Here is a 26,928-nt window from a genome sequence, read left to right as displayed (position 1 = left end):
TATGGGAACAAAGATTTTTATTTTATAATGCAAACAGCAACATATTAATTATATTATTTACCCAAAGTAGCAGAAAAAAAAGGTCATATACCCGTGGCAAATAAATCACACAGTCTGTGTTAAATCTAAGTCCAACACAATATTTCCATCCTAAACCATAAAGGGAAAATCCACCCTCAAACAAAATGTACATTCCTTTGATGTCGGACAGTTCTTATTTTGTGAACATAATAAAGTCTCACCCAGCACCACAAACAAGGGATCCAGGACTCCTATTTTTCCTCCGCAGACAGCGCATAAGGGAACCAGAGTCAGTGATTTGTTAAGGGACATGGGCAAATATGCAGGTGCAAACCTTTGCACATTTTAGAGTAACCATTTTACAGTCGCTGGTTTCTGATTCAAGTTATTTCTGTTCACAGATTAATTGAACTGTGTAATATCATAGGATCCATAAAGTGAATTCTTCAGGGTTTTTGCTTCAAGAAGGCATTCTATCAAATAATTTCTAAGCACAAATATAGCTCATGTGAAAACTGAACCTCAGTTAATCAGTTCAGTTATTGCTTAGATAAATAATATTTACTCTACAAGAGAAAGATAATTTTTCACATTGTTCAGATGCATGTAAAAAAAAAAAAAAGGCAGTTCTAAAATGTGATGTCAAATTGACTTTTTTTGGTTGAAAAATCCCTGCGCTGTTGGTTCTTGAAACATTTTGTACACCTGCATCAAGTCTCGGAAAGTTTGAGAAAGGATTAGTTGATTGGCTGAAAAACCAGCCATGTGACGATAATAGTGACAGAAGTCTTTTGAATCTCTGGAAAAAAAAACAGTAAGTAGCACCATGTTTACTAAGGGCAAGCCAGAAGGGTAAAGGGGCAAAGCCACAGGGCACACAGAGTTCAGGAGTGCACTGAAGTGCTACGGCTGGCAACAAAAACTGCTGATCCTTCAAAGTCACATTTTGGTCTTCATTCTCCTCTGTTGTAGTCTGGCTGTGTGCAGCTTATGCAAATATACTCCTCCTTCTCTGCTCGCTCGGCAGACAGACCCACACAGACCTGGTGGAACCACTGATTGCAGCTGCCGTCGCACTGGACCCAGTTTACCTGAAACACAGCAAGATGAGTGGTTTAATGCACTGCATTTTTCTTGTATCATTATAACTTTGTATATTATAAATTTGAACAAAACAAGAATTGTAAATTGGTTAAAACTGTAGACTGACCTCGTCGCCCTCTGGCTCTCTGCACCATGGTGCAGCACACAGTGAGTAGTCCTCCTCTGAATCTGAAGGAGAAGGGTCAGACACTGTGTGTGTGGGAGAACATGTCATCTTGGCTTCTTCACTTCTCTCTTTGCTTTTCTTACACTTCTTTTTGCGACACTTCTTGGCCTTCTCACTGTGCTGAGAGTCTGAGCTTTCTTTACGCCGCTTGGTCGTTTTGCTCTGACTGTTCAGTGCCTCCTTTTTGGGACTGGAAACTCCATTCTGCATTAAGATGTAATTATTACAATAAATATAATATCACTACGTTTTGGTATAAGTGCGATTGAGAATATCATCTGTCGTTACCTTGTGGTGGTGGGGGCTCCCCCTATGAGACTCTTGGCTCTCTTCTGTGTTGTTCCCACAGGGGGCGTTGTGTGAGGGCAAGGGGGCCAGTTTGTATAGCAGGTATCTGTACAGCTGCTCGGTTTCAGGCAGAGTGACCTGCAGCAGGAATCCCTCAACCATCAGCTCCTCCAGCTCAGGGCCGAGGCCTGTGATGAATATGATGAGCAATGGAGAGTTCAGAGGGTAAATAAATAAAATCATAGTATGTGATGTCAAAGTGCTTAAAGCTTGAACACCGACCCTGGAGTGGAACAGACCGGTGCTCTGTATGAAACATTGAACCATTTATTTCCTGAGTCAGATGAGAAGATCCTCCGGGTCCACCTTTCCCCTGAAACAACAAACCATCAACTTCAGTAAGCCTGACAATGATTGGTGTCTACGACGCCATCTAGCTACGGACACTAATAAAGCAAACAGACCGTCTGATGGTGAATTACATCAACTCAACAAGATCATGAGACCCCTCTAGTGAGCTCCATTTGCACCGAGTTATAACATGTTTTCTACTGACCATCTTTGACACTTTCTCCAGCACTCCCTCTGTGCAGGCCTGCTGAACTCTGTGCTGCCATCGCACCGTCCTCTCGATAAGGAAGCGCAGGGCGTCTCCTTCTGGCAGTCGGACCCGAATCCTCTGTAGTGAAGCTAAGAGGGGCAGGACCTTGTCCAGAGGGGGTTTCCTCGACCGCTGGCAAAGCGGGCAAAGCCAGGCTTGGCCGTACTCGAGTTCTGCGGTTGTTGCAACGCAGCCACAGTGGAAAACTTCTCGACAGAGCTCGCACTGCACCATGGCACCTGAAGGGGCTTTTTGACAGACACAAACACTAAGTGTACAACAGTTTTCAGCAGGAAGAAGCTTGGACTCGTTTGAAGCACGCAGAGACAACAAGATCTCCATCTCCCTCTGCCGGACCTCAGCGAGAGTGGCCATCTGTGAAGGAAGAACATTTAATGAATAAAATTAAAGACTAATTTGATCTCAGTTTAGAATCTGACACCAGATAAGATCTCATGACTCACTACTGCAATCAGTGCTGTTAAAGTAACGTCAGAGTGTTGCCATAATAAAGTGTTCATAAAATCAGTCCTGCCTTTTGTTGCTTTGTGGCTACCGTTGTACAGAGGGGAATTTATTGCCCTGCAACAGGCCTCTCAGGCTGCACATATTTCTAGGCTGCAAGCTTGTCAGGCACAGGAGAGTAAATGCTGTCTGAGAGGCCACGCTTCAGAATAAAAACAAGGTCCTCTTTATTTGGTTAAATATTCTACTGTATGTAAACATTGGACTCAAATATTATAGAAATATCATATATATATATATATATATATATATACACACATATATATACACACACATACACAAACGTGCTGCTGTGAAGTGCTAACAATACAGGTGCATGAGTAAGTAACGCCTATACAGCTTTAAAGTTTTAAAATTTTATTAAGTTTGTACTGGGGGCATCTGAAAGTCTCACTTAAGTGTGGTGTGCATTTTAATGAGCAGACTCAAAGTCAGCTGGACTTTTGTGGGTAAAGTCACCTTTTAGCAGCACCTTAAGGGAAAAAAACTGTTTTAATGAAGTTGGATTGTTATAATAGTAGGGTTTCTAGCAAATTTAACTGTTAACACAAGATGAGATGTTAGTTGTATTCATGAAAAATCTTAATTAGCATTTTACAGTCTTTTGGCAGTCCTAATTTTACTGTAATACAACTGTTCTTGTTGCTGTGGGAAAACACAAGATACTACAGCTCCACTCACAGCAGAGGCAGAGTCCTTGCTCTCAGACAGAGCTCTCTCCACATCACACAGAGAATCCAGTTTTGTTGATGTTGTTTTACTGATCTGTGTAGCTTCTTTTGCTTTTTTAGATCTTGACCTCTGATGCCCGGCCCCTACATCACATCTCGGGCAAAGCACCTGAAAACATAAAAAGCCAACAAGTGTTATTTATTGGTCCTTACATATTTGGAAAACAGCTTTGAAATGAGCACACCTACTAATATCCAATTACCTCGAGGAGAGAGAAAGGGGAGTTTTTCAGTAGGAATGTCTTTGCTGCGCTTTCCTTCCAAGTCTGAATGTCACTGACGAGGGCCTCTAGCCGACTCAGCGGGTCGAGCCTCACAGGGATGCCCTCTGCTCTGAGAACCAGCTCAGAGAGGCTTTCCAGCACAGGAATACGTCCCCCAAGCTGCAAGCATGCACACACAAGATTTATGATGCAAACTCAATCTTTTCTCTGACCAAGTGATGAGTACTGAGAACATTCAGCCTGGCTTAAGTTGAAGCATATTTCACCTGGAGGGCTTCGGCTTCATGGAGCCATTTCTTGGCCTTGGTGATGATATCCTTCAGCTGCAGACAGTTGGGCAGATAGGCAGGGATGTTTTCTACTTCTTGTAGAGCAGCATCAAGTGTTTCTATGCTGTAATATGGCCTGTGAAGTGACATGAGCTTTAGTAAAGTGTACAGTACAGTGTTTCAAATAATGTCTGAAATCTTAGTAAGAAGACTCAAACATCAAATATCAGACGACATGAGGTTCTTGCTATGGCAGAGTCTTTACACTGTAGAGCACCAGACTCTGTGTGGCCATTAGTGAGTTAAGCACTGTCACAACACCACAATCCTCGTTATCTACCATAATCCAGCACAGCAGACATGGCACACTTCATTCTGCACTGTCTGACATTAAAGCCAATTTCACGTTTTCACTTCACACCCAAAACCACACCATTTAAGAAAATAGTCAAATGACAAAACGAAAGAATGAATTCACTGCTTAAAAATAGAATCAACTATATTTTAACAAAGTTAGAGTCCATGATTTGTGATTAAAGTCAGATTTCTTGTTCATTCAAAGAGAAAAGCAGAGACTGACACACTAGAGGGGGTTAGTGTGTTTGTGCATGTGTCATGAACAGTTTGTCATTGCTGTAGCTGTTTTGTTTGGAATGGTAAATTGATACAGTTTCTGTTCTTTTATTATTAATAATGTTTCAGAAAATTATTTTATGTAAAAATAGGTAATAACTTTTTATTTTGGTAAATTACTGAACATAATGGGGGAAAAGGGCTGAAAAATGCGGTAAATGGATCACACTTTCATGTAATTACTGAATAGTCCATCCTTCCCTCCCCCCTCAACCCATGGACTGCCTCAACCAAAACACAGGAAGGGGTGGAAAAGATAAAAGCTACTAAAAACAGTTGTGGAAGTCATGGAAATACAACCTAAGGCCCAGTGCCGCTTAGTCTCCTCACCTGGCTTCCATGAGGCTTAGCACACGCTCCTCCCACTGCTCTGACACCGTCAGCAGCTCCTGCAGACGAGCCATGGCTCTCTCCACAGAGCTGTGAGGGGCCAAGCCCACGCCCTGGTCTATCAGCCTCCTCATGGTGTCCAGACAGAGGCTTTCTGGCCGGCAGCTGGCTTGCTGCACGGCCTCCAGCCAGCGGGCCTGCTCCAGTCTCTCCCTCAGCAGGGGCAGCTGAGGCAGCTCCACGTCCAGGCCCAGGCTCACGTCCAGCAGGTCCTGCAGCTCCACCGGGCTCGGTGACTCATCAGAGAGGAGACGCTCACTGCACTGCTGGAAGTCATCCACCCGGGTCAGCAGGTCCTGGAGGTCACGTTTAACAGGCATTTAGGGACTGATTCTATTACTGGTACCAGATTTCACTGAAAGACTAGGCCAAATTCACTCAAAAACATTCAGACGTTGGTACACTTTAATATGATGGTGAGATGACACAGAAAAGTATTTGTGTGCAGATTTTTCAATCTAACCAATTCAAATTTAAAAATATTTAAGATTCAGGTAGTCAGAAAAATTGTACAGTGGACTTTATTGTGTCTAATCAAAAGTTTATTAACCTTCAGTAAAGGAGCCTGTCGGATGTTGCACGGCAGGTTGTCGAACTGTCGGACAAAAGATCTCAGCTCTTCCACAGTCAGCTCGTTCTGGTTTTGAGACTTTCCACCTCCAGATCGATACCTAAAATACACACAAAAACTGCTCAACAGATCTATAAAAAAATAGCATCAGAATGACAAGATTGCCTTAAACAGCTAAAAAAAAAATATATTTTTTTAAGAAAAATGAATGTCATCTCCAAACTGAGATGCTGGGACCTTCAAAATAAATTCTGCATTCTGCCATTTTGTCTGGCAAATTAAATGGAAAATATTGACAATAAATGAGCCCTACTACTTCCTGTAATGAAACAACGGAGTCAATAACAATAATGAATACATACTTCCTAGACGTAACAGTAAAAAGATCACTTGAACTGATCCATTATTATGAAATTACACTATGTCTAGTGTGATGCATTATGGGTGAGAATCAACATGGTGGATTTTGATGGATGGGATATTATTATAATTATTATGGTCTGGGGCACAGTGCTAAATGTCTTCATGTAGTACCTTGTCTGCCTTTTTCCATTGAGGAGCTGTTGGGCCATCACAGCAACTTTATCAGCCTCGGCGGTGACTGAGCGCAGCTGATCCAGGAGGTGGATGTGTGGGAACGCCTTGGTTTCTGCCTGCTCCACCAGGCTGTGAAGCTCTTCCAAACCTGACCAGAAAGCAGCAGAAAAACTTAAAATAAAATACATACATGGACAGCTGACAGAGAAGGAATGTTATCTCCTTACAATGACAGGGAGGTACTGAATTTTGTAGTATATACATTTTTTGCATTGACTTTTAACCTCTTTTCTTGTTTCCCTTGTTCTCCAGGATGTCCTGCACATTAAAGACCCAGTCTTTATAGGACTCTGCACGCCGGGTCACGGATGCCACCATCGGAAACAACTTATCCAGTGTAAATTTGTAACTGCAGGAAAAGACAAAATGAGGACACTGATACACAATGATGACTGATATTTGTTCAGGTTCGGTAAGCAATTTCTTCTACCAAATGCAGATTGTAAAATGTCACCTAAATGTTTACTTTGAAGGAAATACTAGACATAAAAAGGCAGCATGCACTAAGTAAGTCAACTAATGAATGTTTGTTAATGCAAAACCAAACTGCTTTCTTGGTTATGTAACATTGCAGATTTCATGAACTCCATCTGCACATAAAATGTTTTGCCAACATGCAAAATTTGTGATGTAGGCTTTTTAGAAAACAAAATAGGTCGTTTTAAATTAATTCTCATTATCTATTAAGATTAAAATTGAATGACATTCAGCCTTTTCATGAAGTATTTCTACGTCACTGCCAATTCTGGGAGTAATTTTGTCTGTGATAGAAATATTTAATTGCAGACAGAAATTGAAAGTGGGGCTCATTTTTACTGACGGACTCAAGTACGTTCTGTGTGCCAGTTCAAAGTTGCTCAGTTAAAAGTCCTTATTTTACTCTTTTTGTAAGAACATGTCAGCAAAATCGCCGATATCCGGGAGTTTGATTCTTCTAGTATTGTTTTGTGTGATGATTTGTGAGTATGTGATTATGTGTAAATGCATTTTTTCCCTGAATGACTTTATTTAAATTTACTACAAAGTCACAAGTTCCTTTTAGGATAGCATTTGAAAAAAACCCTGATGCAAGTAGCCTTTAGCGTCTCCAAGAGGTAGCTTAGCTGATGCAGATGATTTATATTGTAGTAAAAACAAAATACATCTCAAATTTCAGAGGCAACAATGTTCAGTTGTTGTGGTAACTGAAGACTCACTTGAGTGTAAGGTTGCTACGAGGACATGAGCAGAGGTCCTGGGCGTGGTACAGACAAACCATCTTGCCAGGACTGCAGGCACAGGTGATGCCAGACAGGTAGCAGGTGGTCCGACACTTGTAGCACTGCCGCTCCTCGTCTGGGAGCATCTCATAATCAACTTGTTGAGATTGCACCACACCCTGGGGAGACAAGTCATTAGAGGAGACAGAGGAACTAAATGAGACAGCTGTGCAGACAAAAAAAAATAAAAAATCTAAATCTTCTATTATGACAAATATCTTCTTAAAATTCAAAGTTTTCTTTAATTTATCCTTGATGACACATCACTAAAAAGTCCATCAGCTTTGCTATAAGCTACCGCAGAGAGGCTAATACAAAAAACTGAAACATTTATGGGATTCAGACCTTAAATTCCAACAATCTGCACTGTTCAAATGTGTTTTGCTGCCAGACTTTAGACCACACTGAGAGTGAACTGTTTGGAATGATATGCAAGAGTCAATATAAAAAAAATATTGCACCTGCTGGATGTCTACTATATATGTAATGAAATCCTAAAAACTAAATAAAAGCCAGAATGGATGCTTTAGATAAGAACTACTCACCATCCTGCCCATCTTCTCTCTCAGTTTCTCTTCTTCTTGAACCATGATGGTCATCTCCTTCTGCACTGCTGACACCAGGTCGACATCCATCGTGTCCACTTTAGTGGCCATGTTACAAACCATCTCGTCATGGGAGAAGACACAGTACCTGCTCAGCTCGCGATAGTGTTGCACACAGTTACGGCCAATGGGCATCTGTCAGAAAATATATAGATGAATTTAGGAGTGATGGGCCAAAGGGAACTAATGAGGCAGAACAATATATAGTAGTAACAACAGGCCTCTGTTCCTAAAAATTTGATTTTTCTCAATCTGTGTCCAGGTTCTATACCATTGTTTGTAATCCTGTTCTAAAATTGCGTTGGGCTGCATCTTGGCATGAAAGTTGCTAAACTAATAAAATTATTATTATTATTACTTCTACACTTAGATTTTACTGAGAAATATGTTTTGCTACAGCAGTAAAATTTAAGGGCATGACTAGAACTCCTTTAAAACACGATGACCAGGAAAAGTAAGGGGGGAAAAAAAACAAAAACAAAAGAAAAAACAACAAAAACACACAACTTTGTTAGAGGGTGATGCAGAGGGACAACATTTGAGCAAGTCTTAAAATAATCTGGTATTGTGCAAACAGAGTGATAACTGATCATCTTACCCAGTCCATGGTGCAAAAGTTGACAGCTTCAGCAAAGTTGAATCCCTGGTTGAATCCACTGTGGTAAGCTCTGGGGAAAGTGATGACAAACTCGCCTGCGCATTGGTTGGTGCGATAGATCTGGGTATCAATAAGAGAAGAATGACAAGCTGCTAGTGTTTTTACAATTATCATTTGTAGTAAAGAAGATACTGGGGCTGACAACCAGCAATGTTTTGATGTCTTGATTAATATTTGTCATCATCAAAAAAATAAAAATCTAGATTCAGATTTATTTTTTACTTTAAATAATAAGGTAGTCAAAAGTGTTAAGGCACTGCAACATGTGTATGTGTTATACTTCCTGTGCAACTGTGTAACATTTACATGCAAGTGCCACCACACTCACACAAATATTTCAATTGTGATGATTAATTGATGAGTGTTAACAGTGAGCAGGTTACCGGGACGCCATTGTTCATCAGTGTGTTGGGGTTCATGATGGTGACCAGCTGGTGAAGGAGGTCTGGCTGGGACTCAAACAGCTCAGGTGCCAGATTCTTCATGACTGACTCGAGGTGCTCTGCAGCATAACCAGGGGCCCCATACCACGTCTTCGGCTCCCCCCTGCACATTAGTGAAAAACACTTAATGTGCATCTCCACACACATCATTGTATTTTACAACACTGACATGATAACTACTATATTTAAGTTTGTTTGATTTACAAAACCACATTTCTTGTGAAAATACCAGAAGGTTCCTTGTGCAAGAAAGTCGAACTTCTACATTCAAATCACTATAATAGATACATAACAGAGTTTAGATAGGGCACTCTACCAGTGAAGGTAGTTTATAGAGTAGCTCCAGTGGTCCTCAATGTGCCAGCAGAAGGAGGAGAAGCACATGCCCACATACAGCCAGGGTAACTTCATCCCACAGATGTCGGCTGTAATGTGAGTCAGCACCGAGGCGTCCAGCACTGGCATGTTGTTCAGGTTCCAGCCGCTGCTCAGGTAATGCTGCAGGTCAGAGACAGGTCTCAACAATCCACTTAACTTCTTATTTAAAATATATCCCCTGTCCAGGAGGCATTAAATCAATGGTAAAACTGACACTATATCAGTGTTGTTTAATTTCCAAGCTACCAGCCAAAAACTTACATCGCTATACTGAAGGTTGTTTTTAGATATGTGGTAAATATCTCAATATCAATCTTTTGAAGTTTGTGAAGGTAAACAACCCCATGACTACTTAGTTTTTCATTAAGGTTCTGGAGAGACAAAAGCTTTAAATAGTTTCCAGTAATAAGTAAAAGTTCAGACATCAAATTATAATCCGTTACAGCAGACAGATTGTACCTCATCCTCAGGAGAGACTTCAAAATGGCCATTCCTCACAGGAAAACCACTCCCAAACTCCTTGGAGGCGATGTCTGCTCCGTACTCCACAGTGACATCCTCCTCAATGGTGCTGACTAGACGCCAGAACTCCTTCTCCACTAGCTCAGTAGGAACCATCTAAAATACACAAGACGACAACGTGGTGTTATTGTGTGCCGTAGTAACGCAAATCTAGAAACCAATGCTAGTTTCATAACAAGTTTAAGCAGATAACAGGTCACCCTTTTCCAAAAAATCTGCTTAACAACATTTTTTGTCTCATACGCAGTGCTCAAGTCCGTTTTTCCCTGCTAGACCTCTAGCCTCTTCATTTCTAGCCACCTCTAGCCACACTCTCTTCATGCAGTAAATAGACCCACAGGATGTGAGAGTGTGACAAAAAGGACTCTTTCAAAGGTTGTTTTCAAAAGCATCCTTTGTTACAGGACATATAAAATATAATTAACCAGAGTCCAGAACTGTTTTCCTCAAAAAAAAAAAAAAAATTAAAAAATCTTCCTAAAATCTGCCTCATGTTTTAAAAACCATGTTGGTGATATAAATAGAACAAATTCAAATTATTGAAACATTTTATGGCTTTTGGCGATTGAATGAAAACTCACTTTATTACACCAGTAATAATATCAGCACAACTTGTGCCAAATGCATTATGTTTTGTATAATATTATAGCACAAGCCATGATAGTTTGGGGAAAATTATATTAAAATGTATATCTGGTCTTTTACATTTACATTAGGCCAACGCTTTTATCCAAAACGACTTACAATTGCTATACATTTCAGAGGTCGCATGCCTCTGGAGCAACTAGGGGTTAAGTGTCTTGCTTACAGTGGGGAATTGAACCTGGGTCTCTCACACCAAAGGCATGTGTCTTATCCATTGCGCCATCACCAGAGACCCTGACATTCAAAGAACTAGTCCCTGCAGCACCGAAAAGATCATAGGGGTTCACCCCTCGCAGACATCCTGATTTGTTCCACTGCGGTTGCAATGAAGTTCTGAACACAACAGCGTTATGTTCAGACAGCGAGCCCTGCAGCCTCTGTGATTTTAGAGAGGAAATCTTAATTAGGCTAATTAACGGGATCATTTCTTAGATTTAGCCCATCTGCAGTCTATAATTGAATTCTCCTAAGTGTTTTCACATAGGCCTATTTAGATTGACTAATTTACGTGTCCAAAAAATAGGGAGCCAGAGTGAAAAAAAAAAAAAAAAAAAAATCCTAGACGAAAAGTATGAAATTTACAAGAAAAATTGGAAATTCCCTGAAATTAATGTCACATAAAAAAAAAAATAAATAAATAAAAAAATCGAAAATCACTCTGGTGTTTTCTTCTTCTTCTCCCTTCGGTGCACGATAGTGATTGTGGGCTAAACTCACGAGTATTTCCTCACTGCCAAAACAGCTAATGTTGACTGCGTACTGTCACTTTAAATGGATGGACATTAAAATGCACAACTGTGCACCAACAATTTTTTGATTTCTGCTCTGCTTAAAATTGCACTACAAACTGTCTATTGCACTTTATCGATCTACTGGTGATTTGCACTATTCACTGTTTATTGTTTACTGTGCATTGTGTTGTGTGTATTGGGTGAATGGAGGACTATGTTGCTCTGTCTATTGTAGTATGTTGTCACTTCTTGTTGTCTATTCTTACATTGTTTATACACCTTGGTCCTTACGAAACTACATTTCGTGCAGCTGCATACTTGTATGCGGAAGAATTACAATAAAGTTGACTTAGAAAAGCAACTTTCATTCAATACATGTCCAACCCACGGCCCCTTTAACATCAATGAACAGTGATATATAACCCACCATACTTAAAACAGATAAGTGTAATTACCAACAAAAACATGTTGACTAAGTAGAATGAAATCACTTGAATATCAGTTAACAAGTGACGCAAACTCACATGAACTGGCATGTTGAAATAATCAGACTTGAAGGAATCGGCCATGTCTCCAAAAGCTTGGAGGGTGTAGCTCCTGCTTGCCTGCTCAAAGCCAAAAGCAACAGGAGGTTTGCCACATTCCTGTAAAAACAAAAAACAAAACATGAAATATAAAGTTAAAAAACACCCTTGGAGTTGTATTATACATTTGTGGATATCAGGCAGATTATGCTCCTGTTTCCAATTATGAGCGGCTCTGCCCGGATTTAGCTCCCTGGTTGATGGAGCGTCTGCAGCTCACCTGAGCCAGGCACTTCGGGCATCTCCAGTCGCCTTTGGGGACGTCGTGGAGGGGAGGGATCAGGCAGAAGATGTGATAGCTGTCGTCACAGCCGTCACACAGCAGCAGGCGGTCCTCAGCAGTCCCACTGCCACATACCAGGCACATGTACTGGTCCACCTGAGTACACAGAACAATTGTGTGCTGCCTTTGTTCTGTGATTTTCTCTGATGTGTGTAACTTACAGCAAAGTACTGCAACATGGATAGATGTTTTTTTTTTTAATTAGCATAATATTGGAATTACAGTGATGTAAGCAAACATTCTAATACAAAACTATACTTACTTTACTCACAAGAGGTTTGTTTAACATATTCAATACAGTTTCTTCATAATTTGTTGGGTCCTCTTGTTTAATGGGCTCCCTTTTCACCTCAGTGACTGCCATCCTCACTGAAAAACATGGATGAAGGCTTAATAGAAGCTTTAAGATGATCCAATAATGACGCTCATCTCAATGGACACATTCCTCCTTTCTTTATAAAGCCAGCAGCTTGCTTTGGTCTTACCTGGTTCTTGTTTGGCCGAATATGTTCCCATCCTCCTCCTCAGATTGGGACGATTCTCACAAACTTCCCCAGGTTCGGTTTTAACACAGCCTCTCTGTCGGGAGTCATAGTGAGAAACCGTGTGAGACAGAGAGAACAACGGCTGTACATTTTACTGGGTCCTCGATAAGATATGAAGGACACCCTTTAACATCAGACAAGTTGTATAACAAAAATGTGGCTTGACTCTTAAAATGCAAAATTTATATTGCAAAAACAATATACATTAAGCTCAGCTGTTCTGTCACTTCACCCCTGCCTTCTGTGTATGTGGACTGCATATGAATATAATATAAACAATCCAGACTTACATCAGCATATCATACGCATAATGAATTATACATGGCACAAGTGACAGTGTCAGAGAGCAGAGGGAGGGATCAGACTCACTTCAGATCTCATTCGTTTTGCTCGGCGAGCGATGCTGCAGGTCTCCTGGGGCTGGACAGACTGCCGCTGCGGCAGGTCATGGGGGGTGTACTCCTTATCTTTAGTGTCATTGGTCAAGGTGGCCCTCTGCAAAGAGAAGTAGATCAGTGACTTAAAACTAAGTGAAACAAAAACACACAGCCTCATTTTTCAAACCTGCATTTCAATCAACTTAGCAAAATCAACACACACATGAACAATATGGTATCAGACAAGAGTAAATACAAATAAAAAAAAAAAAATTAAAAAAAACCAACCACCAAGGGCAGGGCATGTTAACACGTTATAATTGTTTTAACATATTTAATTAACGCCGACAATTATTTCATCGCATGTTAATGCAGTATTTTATTATTATTATTATTAGTTTGAAAGTCCGTTGCTCACTGGCTCTGAGTACACATACACTCAAACCCTGGGTCACAGGAGGGGTGTATACGCTGTATGTAGCGTGTGGGAGAAGTAGATTAACAAAAGCAAGACAAGCGATCAAATGCCATGGTGAAGTGGATAACTACACACTGCATGCTGATTAGTATTAGGGAAGATGTTGGTCTTAGGAACATTCTTAAAATCACAACATCGTCGCTTGGCCCAGCAGGGTTGCTCACTCCTCAGGGGAACAGGAGACAAGTGCTCCACGAGTAAACGGCAGGTGCTCTATGGATAGTAACCATGGCAACGGCTTCTGCGTGCTACACACCTGTAACCTATTTAACTTCAGTTAAATTTACAGGCTACATAACTTTACCTGATAGGCCTTCATCTAGTTTTGAGGGGATGCTCTGCCATGCGAATTCCCTCCTGTTGATGTCCTGATAACTATTTAGTAAACAGCAATAGATTCTGGAAACTCAAACAGCGAGGATCAGTCCAATGATTTGTGCTCTGCGTCGCATACAAAAAGTTCAAGACAATTCAACTTCGGCAGCGGGCAGCATGCGCATGAGGCAATCACTTCACCTCACTCTAAAAAGGGACACTTGCTACTGAACATAGACCGTTAATGCTGCTCCCTGATAAAAAAAAATTTTCTGCTGATACCTGTTCAGAAAAAAAAAAAAAAAAAAAAAAAAAAGGAGAGAAAACAGTTTGATATATTTTAACCTGTTGCTCAGAAGGTGCCTGTTATGTTGTTATGATTGTGGCTCTGGTCTAACTTATTTTAACAAGCTAGATAAAAGGTAATGCCCCGGCAGTGGTAAATAGCTTTGGTTTTATAGTTGATTTGATTATCTTAATGTTTAAGTAGAGATTTACAATAAATATTTTATTGCTACTGTGTAAAAGGGAATACTGGTGGTAAAAAGCACCTTATTTGTTTAAAGTGTTTGCAAACCACATGTTATTGTACTTATGTGTAAATAGCAGTACATTTAAATTAAAAGTGCGCCATACACTACTTTAGAATTTATTATTCAATTTTGTGCCTAACTATGCGATTAATTTCAGAAAATCATGTGATTAATCTCAATTAAAAAATTTTTGATAACACATTTTATAAATGACAGTATGAAAGAAAGCTAAAAATAGTCAAACATATCAAAAAAACGGTTACATGCAAGAAAAAAAATAAAAATAAAACACACTTTAAAAACACTGGAATAGACAAAAAAAGACCCCAAGTGATCAAAGTATCAATTCAACCATGCTCCTCTAACAAATCCCTTTATTATACTTCTTTAAGATACCAAACACAAGAAATGCTATTATGAAAGCCTAGCTCCATTGACAAATACTGTTTCACAAAAAGCTGTGTTCCTTACATTTTATTATGGTAACAGTGGTTATTTTCCTGTCAGTTCTAGTTTCTTAACTGTAAAGTCAAATATGTATGACACTAACTGAAGCTCACACACACACAATCATAAAACCTATTCTGTGGCAAAATATCTTATGATGATTATCTGTTAAGTATCTGCTTAATAACTGGCCACACAACACTGTTGAACTTGTAACATCTTCATTCAAGAGCCTTCTTCGCACATTTTAGTTATAAATCTTTGTGGAGGCTCTGTCAAGAGATGTTGTTTTGACTGTATTGTGATTTTTGATGCTAACTGGACTGAACAAGTGTTGTACTGTTTGTACAAATGCTGAAGTTGTCCAACCGCCTGAAAATAGTAACAGCCCAAACTAAACAAACATGCTGTCTTTGATAACCGTGTCTCACCGATTCAGTGGCACTGCAGACAACTGTGGCTGAGACGCCTTCGTAGGAGACCAAACATTGAATACGTGGCACTGTTTTGTTGTTTTATATTCTCAGTATCAAACCGAGACTAGGTCAAAGAACCACTTTAAAATAAAGACTAATGCAATTCTGTGTGTTTTGAGCTGGTAGAAAAAGTGTTCTAGTCAGTAGCTATGAGTTTATAATATACAGTATAGCTTTAAAAAGGCACTAAACATCCACTCAACTGTAAACAAGTCTAGCTACTGCTGTGCTACTGGGTACAGAAAACGTGGGACATACAGGCAGATTGTCTCCAGTCTGGAACACGTTATATGGGTAGAGGATCCTCTCATAGTGTGCCCGCAGATGAGAGCCAATAGCCTTGCCTGGAGCAAAGCCCATCTTAACGGATATCTTAGTCCAGCGCCGCTCTCTGCAGACTGCATCGAAGCCTCCCTCTTCATTCACCAGCTTTGAAAGAGACATTATGTGTTCAGTCTGTGTGTGTAGAAAGCTTTATATTCATTCATAAGTAAAACATGTTATTGTGGCTGTACATGAATAAATGGTGATCTTTATCTCGTACCTTATTCAGCTGGTAAAGATCCAAAATCTTTCTTTCCACGTGAGGGATTTTCAGAGTGCATCCTTGAAGCTCCCAGAATTTTGCTATTTGATCTAGGAAGTTGAGCTTCACTCTGGTCTGAGCCTAAAAGCAAAGTGAAACAAAAGTTAATGCCGTGCATTCAACATTTAACAGTTTGTTCTTTAACATGGCTACAGTTATTAAAAAGTAAGAAAAGGGAGAATTACCAGTGACCTTTGTTCAGATGTCAACAACTTCCATAAGACCATTTTAGAGAAACCTACTAAAATGATTAACTTACCATCTTCCAACAATCTAACTGACAGGATTTTTTGCCTACCAAATACCCCATATTTACACTTTATTTATATATTGTATGGGTCTTAAATTTATATACATAAAAAAAACATTAAACAGTAAACGAATGTACCTCCAACTCATTAAGTCTTTGTATCCGTGGTGTGAATTTAAGTCTGTCAACATCACAGGCAAACGGTGGCTGCCAGTCCTGAGAGAATAAAAAGCAATGTTATGAAGCAAAATGACACCAATTCTTTGATGTTCACACTGAAACAGAGGCGTGTTATTTTTGTCAACAAATCCCATTTAAAAAAAACCCCACCAAAACCAACAATGTATTAGTCTCTTAATATTTTCAGACCTCCTCAGCCTGTCTGTCACTCTCAGCTCCAGTAGTTCTAAGTGAAGACTTAGAGCTCGGGTAAGAAATTTTTGGGATTGTGGGATTTTCTTTCGGTTGGATACTCTCAAAATCTAGCTGTCACTTGCTAGCTTCTGCAATGTAGCTTTAAATCTTCAAAAAACAGGTCATGAATATATATTTTCTTTTTTTAAAGCCAGCCAGCTGGGCACTGCAATTTTTAGCAAATGTTACTAAACAGAACAAATGATTTTGTTGCGCACCATCTTCTGATCCTCTTTACAAGTGTGCCTGTAGTCAATAAAATCTCATACCAATCCTGACTACAAACCCAGTCTACCTACCCAAGAGACTGCAGTTCTTTCTAGCAAACACACAGACTGTTATTAAAAGGCCAGACTTACAGGAAGTCATAGTGTGACAATCAAATAATGATTTATTTATTTATTTATTTTTAAGCGACAGAGTTATAGAATATGTTTTGCATGCATCAAGAATGACATGATTTGCATTACATGGCAATGTTGAAGGTGATGTTTGAACACATGTCACACACACTCACGTAAAATAAATAAATAAAAAAGTCTTTGAATAGCAGAGGCGTATTTATCAAATAACATAATCGTCACCAGGATGTGATTTCACAAAAACACACAAGTTTTTCACCCTGTTTCCTGTCCCTGTGTGAAGGAGTTCACCACACCAACTCAACCACACAAACTGTCCTACTGGCAGACTAAACACTGACGTGTCTGATATTAATGCACTTGCACACAGAATTAAAACAAACCTAATCATGCTAAACCACACAACTTCCTGCAAGACTAGAGAACATAGTGTCCGAGATGGCTCAAGAGGCAGCAAGACAATGATCTCAGTTTTGCACTATGAAACGTGTGATACCACACTCCTGCTGATTTGTCATGAGGGAGAATGTTTACAAATGAGAAAAACAAAAGTGAGTCCTTGAGTGTGAAAGAAAGTGTGCTATCCTGGCTTGAAGCTGATCTACGCTGTGGTAGACTGGCGTGGTGACATTGCTACTTTGGTATCTAAAGAGCTGCAATACGGAGGAACAAAAGTTGAGTTGAAATACTCCCGCTATTTCTACAGACCCCCAACATCCTAGAGTCATTTCTGATACTGAGGAACATACAGAAATGCTTATCCTGGAGGCAAGTTTCAGGTTTCAAATTTGCCCTTTAAACATTATGTAACAGACAAACTGACAATGCATTAGCCCGTTTAAATGCTTTTTGTTCAGAAACAAAGAAATATTTAAACTCTACATGAATCTATACAGACTGCATGTATCTCACAGCACTGAATGCTTAGTCTTACTTTAAAAGTTCAACACTGGGTTCAGGCTTTCAGAAAAACCAGACGTCGTCATAAATACCAGTCTCAATCAGATGAACCAAACAGGCTTAGCCACCCCCCATTGGATTACTGCGCAAAAGCAATAATTACAAATTGAATTTCTCAAAATTAGTATTTGATTTTTATATATTTAAGCATTTTTCCATTCACTCTCAGTGGACAGTAATTTGCGGGAATTCATTAACTTTTTTTATTACACATGTATCACAAACAAATGAAGCCATCAACACTGAGATACGCGCTTAGTTTTGCTTTAAAATCACCAAGTTCACATCTTACAGCCACCTTCCCACTGACATTACGCTGCAATGAAACAGGAATGTGCCAAATTAGCATGAGAGATAAGCAAACTGAACACGTGACCTGACTCAGCTGGGGTGTGGAAATTAGGCTACAGCTCTGGATCTAATTCAAATTTTATCACATCATAGCGTATTTCTTAAATGGTACAGAAACACACAGCTCTTTGTTTTTCAAAAATCAGCAACTCTTTTTATAGCTTTTACTACATGCAGTGTTACTGTGATATTAGCACCATATGTCATTAAAACCACGTCACAAAAAATGTTACACACTAAATTTACTGGGCATGGAAAGGCTTTTTTTCCTTGCTAGGATGGAAAAGCTAGTCTGAGTGGGGACAACAATAGGTGCATTAACACTACCTAATCATCTGTAGACAAAGCTGGATTAGAACTACAAATGCCCTGGCACAAACGGGAAACACTCGCTGTGACACATATGAAAGTGCACTGGGTTTCTTTGACCATCCTTTACATACTAGTCTGACCACACCAGTTAATATTTTACAGTGCAGTTTTGGTCTGAACATCAGGAGGCCTTCCGCCATCTACCTGATGACAAATACAACTAACCAAAAACAGCCTTAAGATATCACTGAAAAGCATCTGCATGTGCGCTAATGACAGTCAAAATGTGACCACATACTGTGCACCCAGAAATCACTGATCCAAAACAGGTTGGGGTGCAAGGTCTTCTTTTCTGAAAAAATATATTTGTTTACACAAGAGAAAAAAGGAGAGAAAAGGGAATGTAAGGCCAGATCATATCTTAAAAGATACAGGACTTTACACTATGCAAGCCTCCAGGATGCCAAATGCTGTTCTCTTCACACAAGCACACAAAACTTAGAAATCCACACTTAAAGTGCTTCACTTGTTGAAATCCACTCAGATTCACATTGCGGAAGGATTTAAGATTGTTTATTGGTTTGTTTGGCCCACACACCACCCTGGAGCAAAATGTTGGTCTGAATGTTCAGAAGATACTGCTGGTGCACAGGGACTGCAGAAAATGGTGGTTACACAATGTAGGACAAATGGTGGAGTTTGAGTAACCCCACCAGTAAAAATTTGTCAGTTTTATTTACCTGTACAAAATCAAGAAGTAGGCATTTTATTTGAACTGTCTGGACATGTTGCTTCTTACCATGTGGTATTTCATTTAACAAAGAATTGCCCCTGCATTTTAAAACCTTTCATGGCGGTCATAAATCTTGACTGCTGTTCATGCAGGAGTGTAGTAGGCTTATGCACTGGTCAAAACAACGCAGTAAATGGCCAAAAAATAACAGCTCCTTGGGCTATCCCATGTAAGGATAAACCTGGACCATCAGCATCCAATCTTTGCTCAAAGCTATTGCTACTGCCCTCTTTTGTTTACATGCATTGGGCATTTCAAATGCAGGTTTCCTTTTGGGCCAGCAAAACCACCCACCCCTTTTTGGGGGGTTATCTTGCAGCCCACTCCCCCCTACACGTCCTGTTTAACCATGTAAAGTGGGCTTTTACAGCTTCCTCATTTCTACTACAGAAGAGACTGATGTTATCTGATAACACAAAGAATCAAAGAAAACAATTTCCATCCAGGACCTCAGTGTTGTTAAACTGACATATTGATAACTGCCAAAATTACGTTAGTCTCACCACACGTGATATCATTTATTTCCGTTGAATTAGCTCTTTATCTAATTTGCTTGGACACACCCTTGAACAAGGTATCTGCCCTCCCTCATCATCAGAAAAGAGGTCAATGTGAGATTCATTTTGAATTCTGTTCATTTGGGGAACTAGCTTGAACTAGTCCATCTCCTTTCTGTCCTGAAAGCCTTAATATTTGACTCATGTGATGTGAGACAGAAGACAGAACAATTATTCAATTTTAAAAGAGACATTATATAAAAAATAGCCAATCGTCCCAGTTAGTGTTTTATATTATAACGTTATCCAGCTAATCTAAAATACTTTCCTAACAAAATAACGCCGTCAACAATGTGTAATAATCGCCTAAAAGCATGGTTAACGCGTGAACACGATTAAACTACGGTGGAAACCGACACCGTGCCCGTTGAGCGCAGTGTTCACGCGACCTTCTCTCCATAAACAGTTGGTCACCAAGCACGTACGTAAGGATGTCAGACAACTGCAGCTTTAAATGGGCCCGATTAACGTGAGCTACGTTACCTTTACACCAGCTAAATCCGTCAAATCCTGACGGCAAACTCAGGCTATACGTTCAGCTAAGTGTTTAAAAAGATGGGGCTAAATGATGGTTTAAATATTGGGGGGCCCATTTCCGTGCACCCAGTCCAGGAAGCGTCTCATTCTAACGTAAACAATTCCCCTTTTATATTTGCATACACAGGCAAACTTAAGCGTTTGAAATATTTTTAGAAACCTTCCTCTTTGAGTTGACTGTTAAAAATAAATAACACGTCTGTCTGTTTGGGGTTTAAAAAGTCCATCAAAGACAGCAGCTTTGAGTTGTTCGCAAACACAACACACTCCGAGCTGACAATTCAACTCGGAGCCGCAATCCGCCATGTTGAAAAAAAAAAACCTGTCTAAAAACACAACTTTGCCTGCTGAATTACCAACAGCCGCAGAGGCCAGCTCACCGAGCAAAACAAAACAATAAAAACAAACTAGATTAACAGTCATAATGAACAAACTCTCACCGGCGGCGGGCGGATCTTGCAGATGCCAGTTTTCTCTGCAATGGGTCGTATTTTGTTGATGTACGCAAAAGGGTCGGCAAATTCCTCCCAGCTGGGCTCAAAAACGGGGCACTCCGGAGGGGGAATGAACTCATTCAGCTGAGGCTGAGTCATCGTTGCATCTTCGTTATGACTGCGTGCTGAAATATGTTGAAGTGGTTCCTCCTCACGAAGAATATGCTCGCTATGAATTTCTGCCTTTCAGTTCATGTCCACTCTCCACTCATTGAACTCAAAGACGAATTATCTAGTTGGAGACGAGAGGCTGACAGCCAGAGAGACGGTGCACCTCCGCTTCAGGAAGTAAACCCCCCACACGTTATCTACACCCCGTATGTGGCTGTTTCTCACGCAAAACACACAGTTCTGCGCCTATTTCACATATCAGTTCTGACTGTGTGTATAATAGTTTTTTTATCACGCCCACACACCTCTTATGGTGCCTGTTTTTATGTTTGAAGCAGTTAAATGCCCGCAGGACTGTGTAGAGTAAACGCTTTAAACGTCATTTCCATACTTTAATATCGTGCTAAATAAACTACAGTCGAGTTTGCTTTCACACAGTTAACCCAGTGTGAGCGACACACTCTACAGTTAGGGATTATATAGTTCATTGGTTCCGTGGCTTCCTCCCAGATGATTGCTCCCCTGTGGGGTGGGTTTGATTCGGACACCTTTTGGCGTTTACAAATGTAAGGATCAGCTGGATTCGGCTCTTCTTTACGCCGCCCGGCTTCGCCGAAAGAATGGACATTTCAGGCGGTACGTTGGGTTTCCTAATCGAGCACACCCACTAGATCGTTGCGCCCTGACCGGAACTTTGTTTTTAAATGGTCTAGAGGAGCTCGTTGATTGGTAGACACTACAGTCATATGTTGATACTTCAGCTGTTTATGTTTCAATCACACACATTTTGGTTAAGCCATGTCCTCTATACCAACTCCCGACCGGCTCTAGCGTGAAGTTTATAATATAATTATAAACCTTTATAATAAAAGTCAAATTACTATATTTTGAAAATGTGTTTGGGACACTTTTAAGTGTTTAACAAAAATACAGAAAGAAACATACTTTTTAAATCTCTACATTGTAGGGGTCAACCATGTGACTCGCAAATGCTTTTATCAGGGTTCGTCTGTGCCAAAAATGTTTCAGTATAAAGGATCTCATTGTTTTTTTTTGTTATTAAAAAATAAATCTTTGTTCACACATTTATTTGGTGTTTTTTATTTTTATTTGGCTTCATCTATTGTCTATTGGTTGTTGAGAATCAGAAACAGCTTCACTGCCAAGTAGTTTTTACACATACAAGGAATTTGCTTTGGTTATAGCTGCCAGACATAAACCTATATAAATACATATGGAATAATCAATATGTAACAATGCCTATCTATTGAAGTTGCCTATTATTACCAGAGGTCCTTGAGGGGTTGCAAGGGGTCCCCAGCAAAAAGGGGAATAATGTATTTTCATTATAATTCCATCTATAAGTAACAGAACGTATGACTAATTGGGTCATGGGTTACATACTGTACACTTTCAGTAATCAAAAATCTAAAAGATTAACAGATGGGAGACCCTGGGACAAAATCTTGTCAAATGGGGTTTCATGGTCTATCAGTTTATGGGTCCTTGATGTGAAAACGTTTGAGAACCACTGCTCTATCATGTCTATTGGCATCTGTTTATTTGGTCTATTTTTACTGAGCTGAGTTGTATCATCCTATAACATTAAGAGTATGGCACCGATTTAATCCCATAACGTAGTTAAATATTTACTGATTTTAGTACTATTTAACTGAAAGGGGGGGGCTACATTTTGACTGAAGTCTGCTATATAGATTGTAAAGCCCTTTGAGGTAAATTTAGGGCTGTAACCTGTAAGTTGTCTCAACTGAGTTAAAATCTCAGATTTCATGCGTTAACTGCTGAGCGTGACCTACACCACTTCGTCTCTCTATCGGTTTATGAGACTGATTTGAATGTCCCTGTTCTCTGTTTCGTTTGAACTTCCCGTTGGTGGATTTTGAACAGTCGACTATAACGGGTGCGCATGACAGGTGTCTTTCAAGATCAACTGCACATATTCAAAGGTGCTGAAGATCACTCTAACAAAAGAAACATTTGGATCATGTTTGACTTTGAGTATTTTTTATCAAGTAATTTGTTGCTGGACATAATTCTTTATATTCTCTGCATAGCTGGCACATGTCTCTGTTCTACTTAAATAATGTACAGTTTTCACCAGCTATTAGATCTCACAAAGGATATAAATCCATAATGGGAAGGGAAGCAAGCTCCAGCACAATCACTCTGTGACAATCACGCTGACAACCACCACTGCCATTGATTTGGTGGGGTTCAGCTAGGTGGGGGCAGAGTCTTTACTTGAAAGGTGCAATGCACACACAAGATAACAATCAGCACATCAAATAGATCAGCAGGCAGCCACGAAATGTCTGTGTCAAACACTGAAATCACGACATCTAGTGGCAAACAGTTAACTGACACCTTAAAAAAATGAATATGTGGAGGTTTTAAAGGGCTGGTTCACCCAAATTAATAACAAACCCACAGCCCCAGATTGTAATAGATTGTCATAGAACATGCTTAGTAATACATTCAGCTGATGGTGAGGTCTGTGCAAACTTCTATCCATATCTGAACATGAAGTCAAACCGAGTGCCCAAACAGCCATCATGTACATTTACATTCATTTTCCTGCACATTTAACTAGAAGACTATCTTGGCTTTTGTACACAAAGGAAATGTTAATATGATTTGGATTTACCCTTTTTGGGTACGTGAGTTGTGAGCTCATGCGTATGCTTTGATAACTTTATAACTGAAAATGTTTAACAAACTATTTAAGTTAACGGTAAATGCAGCAAGCTGAACGTTCAGGCTCTGATGCTCATTGCAAAGAACAATGTGGAACACACTCTGTATCTGTAGGACACTGTGGGGTCATGTGGGGTGGGGCTAATCTCTATCCCTCACAGGTGAATAGCTGAGACTGATTGCAGTAATTCTGGGCACCAGGGCTTATTGCCCTGTAGAGTATTTGTCACGCCTATTCTCATTCTTGGAGAGGTCACTGCAGGGCTGAGGACAGACCTCTCTGCTAACCTGCTACCATCAGTTTCCCTCCACAGGTTCCACCTTTGCCTTGGTTTCTGGACAAGCTGTTTTAGTTGATAGTTGATAGATACCCTCACACACATTTTCAATGCATCCATCATGTTGCCCTGACCTGACTGAAACCACTGATGTTCATACCCCATAATTGTTCACCTTTACTTTGGCACCAGCCTTAATTTGGTTACTTCTACCATGGTATGTCTCAGACACTAATGGGGATCTGATCTTTCTCAACAGAGTAACTTCTTCCGGAAAAACAAATGCTTATTCACAGCATTTAATAATCTATCAAATGATCTTAGTAAATTGATGAACTTATAAAATGTTCCATGCATCATCTTCAAATTGCTTTTCTTTGACCAAAAGTCTAAAACCCTAAACTTTTTAATTTACAATGATTAGAATCAACAAAGAAAACCAGTAAATACTCATTTGTGAAGCTGGATTAGTGAATGTTTGGTATTTTTGCCTTTACTTAATCAAAATTGTTATTTACTGCCAATATAATTGTTTAAGCACTCAGCTATTTTATAAATTAAACAAGCGCCAACTCACGTTAGGATGGATCCCACACGTAACACACGCACATCTTCCCCTCATTATTCTGACTGGAACAGATTTTCTTTATTAGAACAGGATGGTCATACGGTCAGTGTGATGGAAGAGAATGAAAGTGACACAGTCCTGTTATAACCAATGTACACATGACAGTGTATATGTGTATGTGTGTGTTGGATTAGGTTGGGGTTCAACGCTGGGAGTAAATGCATGAAAAGATGCATAGCCCGCCAACACATTTATTTATTTATTTTTTTAAAAAGGTCTTGTGAGCTCTCACATGCATTCAGACTAGGCGTGATTCACCCTTTCCACAGCGACGTAGAAACTTTTCTTGTCATCCAAACAGTGCCAGCCAATTGGTCCAATCTCACAATCTGCACAGATGAGATACTTGATTCTCCCGACGTCGTTAGTGAAGCCAACGTTCTCAAAAGTGTACATGTCGTCCACAAACCAGTGGGCGGTCAGAGTGTCCCCGTCCACTGAGCCCTCTGTGGTGCTGAGGCCGCCCTTTTTCCGCATGGATGGTAGGAACAGCTGTTGGTAGAAAACACAACCACGGATGACATAAAAACACTTCTGAAAGAACTCACAATCAGTAGTGCAATAAAGTGTTTCGACTTATGTATTGTAAATATGTATATGTACCTATGTGTCTCTCTGCTTACTGTTTTTTCAATGTTAGAGGACTTTGTTAGGTCATCAGGAAAAAGTAACAATACAACAATGTAGAAAATTCTCCATTACAAGTAAAAGTCATGCATTTATTGTACATTTATATGTTACTTAAATAGAAGAGCATAAGTAATGTAGAAAAATGTCCTGTACAAAGTAAACTCAATGGATTAACATTGCCCATGTGTGGGTTTAAATTATCATTTTTTTTCATACTAGATTATTATTGCTGATGCATTAATATGTAAGTAGTATTTTATTGTTGTAGTTGGTTGAAGTGAAGCTATCAACTACTTTATACACTGTTGGGGAGTTTAATTTATGACACTACATAATAATTTGTGCATTATATGTTGATATAAAAGAGTGAATGAGTAACTCCAGCTGTCAAATACATCAAAATCAAGTATAAAGTAGAATGAAATAGAAATACTCAAGTTATGTACCTAATATTTGACTTAAGTAAATACACACAGTTGCACTGTACGACTGGTTTTATCATCCTGTAAAGCACCTTGGATGTAATGGTGCAATACACAAACTATTCTAAACGAACCTGGTTTATATTATTTGTGGACGTATTAAATAGGCAACCCCAAAGACAAAATATCCAGAGCTAGAAGGCAGCTGTCTGTCAGCCCGCTGTCCAGTACCTCTTTCTCTGCAAACACAGCCATCCCCGGGCACAGCACCTTGGATCCGCAGCGTTGGCACACGACAGACTTGCTGTTTTTACCGTCCTCAGAAACCAGGTCGGACCGGTCCGTGCTCTTTCTGGACAGCTGATTGTTGTCCATCTCGACCCCTGACAAATAGCAAATTCACTTTGATGCACATACACAAAAGGCTCGGAACCCAGTATCGTTCAACCGCCCCACCGGACTGAACCAAGAGACTGTAATGTATCGCAAAGGCAGACTAGCTTCAGTTAAATTAGACGTTAACGTTTTCTTAACGCAAAGAAAGACGGCCGCACACCGATTGAGTGTACCGGAACTACGAGCCGTCGGAGCATTTGTAGTGCGGAAGTCTGTCACAAAGAAACTCACCAATATTTACATTTATCCTACATACATTAAATATAATTGACGGCGGATTTTACGCTGAACCACAATCTGACACATTTATGGTAAAGACTAACCGGAATGAACGTTAGTTTAAAAAAAAAAAAACAGCACTCACACTATTTGTACACCCCTTGCTTTCATGCTAACAGGTAACACTGACTTCAACAGACTAAACATAAGACGAAAAACTACATTACACATCCATCAGATACACACACTCGTACAAAGTAAAATAAGACGTACCTTAATGTTGTAAAAAAATTTATTAAAAAAGGTTAAAAACAACAGTAAAATCGCAAGACAGGCAGGTTAGCTAACGCTAGTAGCTGGTCTTGAAAATGACCAGCCACGAAATGCTCTCGGTCTGAAACACATAGCTGCGATTTGGTTCCTCATTAAACAGGCGCTGTTTGAAAAGAAAACGTAGGCTATAAATCATACGCGTAGGAGCCATTATACATCCCCCCCCCCCCCCCCCCCCCCC

The 26,928-nt window shown here is 39.9% G+C and overlaps 2 protein-coding genes across 4 annotated transcripts; both read right to left on the bottom strand.

The window, feature by feature from the left end:
• kdm5ba (lysine (K)-specific demethylase 5Ba) lies at window positions 1–21,574 on the bottom strand. 2 transcript variants are annotated; one of them, XM_046075098.1, is made up of 27 exons: window positions 20,962–21,574; window positions 16,374–16,451; window positions 15,944–16,066; window positions 15,658–15,828; window positions 13,143–13,268; window positions 12,714–12,807; window positions 12,500–12,597; window positions 12,166–12,324; window positions 11,886–12,005; window positions 9,923–10,081; window positions 9,402–9,583; window positions 9,026–9,188; window positions 8,583–8,702; window positions 7,925–8,119; window positions 7,317–7,498; window positions 6,345–6,469; window positions 6,058–6,208; window positions 5,503–5,623; window positions 4,893–5,248; window positions 3,927–4,065; window positions 3,640–3,819; window positions 3,387–3,545; window positions 2,136–2,555; window positions 1,862–1,952; window positions 1,580–1,767; window positions 1,232–1,495; window positions 1–1,112 (listed from the first exon to the last, which is right to left on the bottom strand). In XM_046075098.1, the coding sequence occupies exons 1-27, from the start codon at window positions 21,112–21,114 to the stop codon at window positions 975–977; spliced, it is 4,455 nt and encodes a 1,484-aa protein (XP_045931054.1). In that variant the 5' UTR covers window positions 21,115–21,574; the 3' UTR covers window positions 1–974. The 2 variants fall into 2 exon arrangements, with proteins under 2 accessions (XP_045931054.1, XP_045931052.1); XM_046075096.1 differs by having other exon boundaries at window positions 12,491–12,597; window positions 20,962–21,573.
• Window positions 21,575–24,743: 3,169 nt separating this feature from the next.
• On the bottom strand, window positions 24,744–26,886 carry rabif (RAB interacting factor). Of its 2 annotated transcripts, none has more exons than XM_046075100.1 (3): window positions 26,688–26,886; window positions 26,031–26,182; window positions 24,744–25,239 (listed from the first exon to the last, which is right to left on the bottom strand). In XM_046075100.1, the coding sequence occupies exons 2-3, from the start codon at window positions 26,172–26,174 to the stop codon at window positions 24,991–24,993; spliced, it is 393 nt and encodes a 130-aa protein (XP_045931056.1). In that variant the 5' UTR covers window positions 26,175–26,182; window positions 26,688–26,886; the 3' UTR covers window positions 24,744–24,990. The 2 variants fall into 2 exon arrangements, with proteins under 2 accessions (XP_045931056.1, XP_045931057.1); XM_046075101.1 differs by lacking the exon at window positions 26,688–26,886 and adding an exon at window positions 26,427–26,445.
• Window positions 26,887–26,928: the final 42 nt, after the last annotated feature.

Source organism: Micropterus dolomieu, linkage group LG18 (genome assembly GCF_021292245.1).
Source record: "Micropterus dolomieu isolate WLL.071019.BEF.003 ecotype Adirondacks linkage group LG18, ASM2129224v1, whole genome shotgun sequence".
Classification (NCBI taxonomy): domain Eukaryota; kingdom Metazoa; phylum Chordata; class Actinopteri; order Centrarchiformes; family Centrarchidae; genus Micropterus; species Micropterus dolomieu.
Note: the sequence above shows the minus strand (reverse complement) of the source record. Positions and strands in the feature narration are given on the sequence as shown.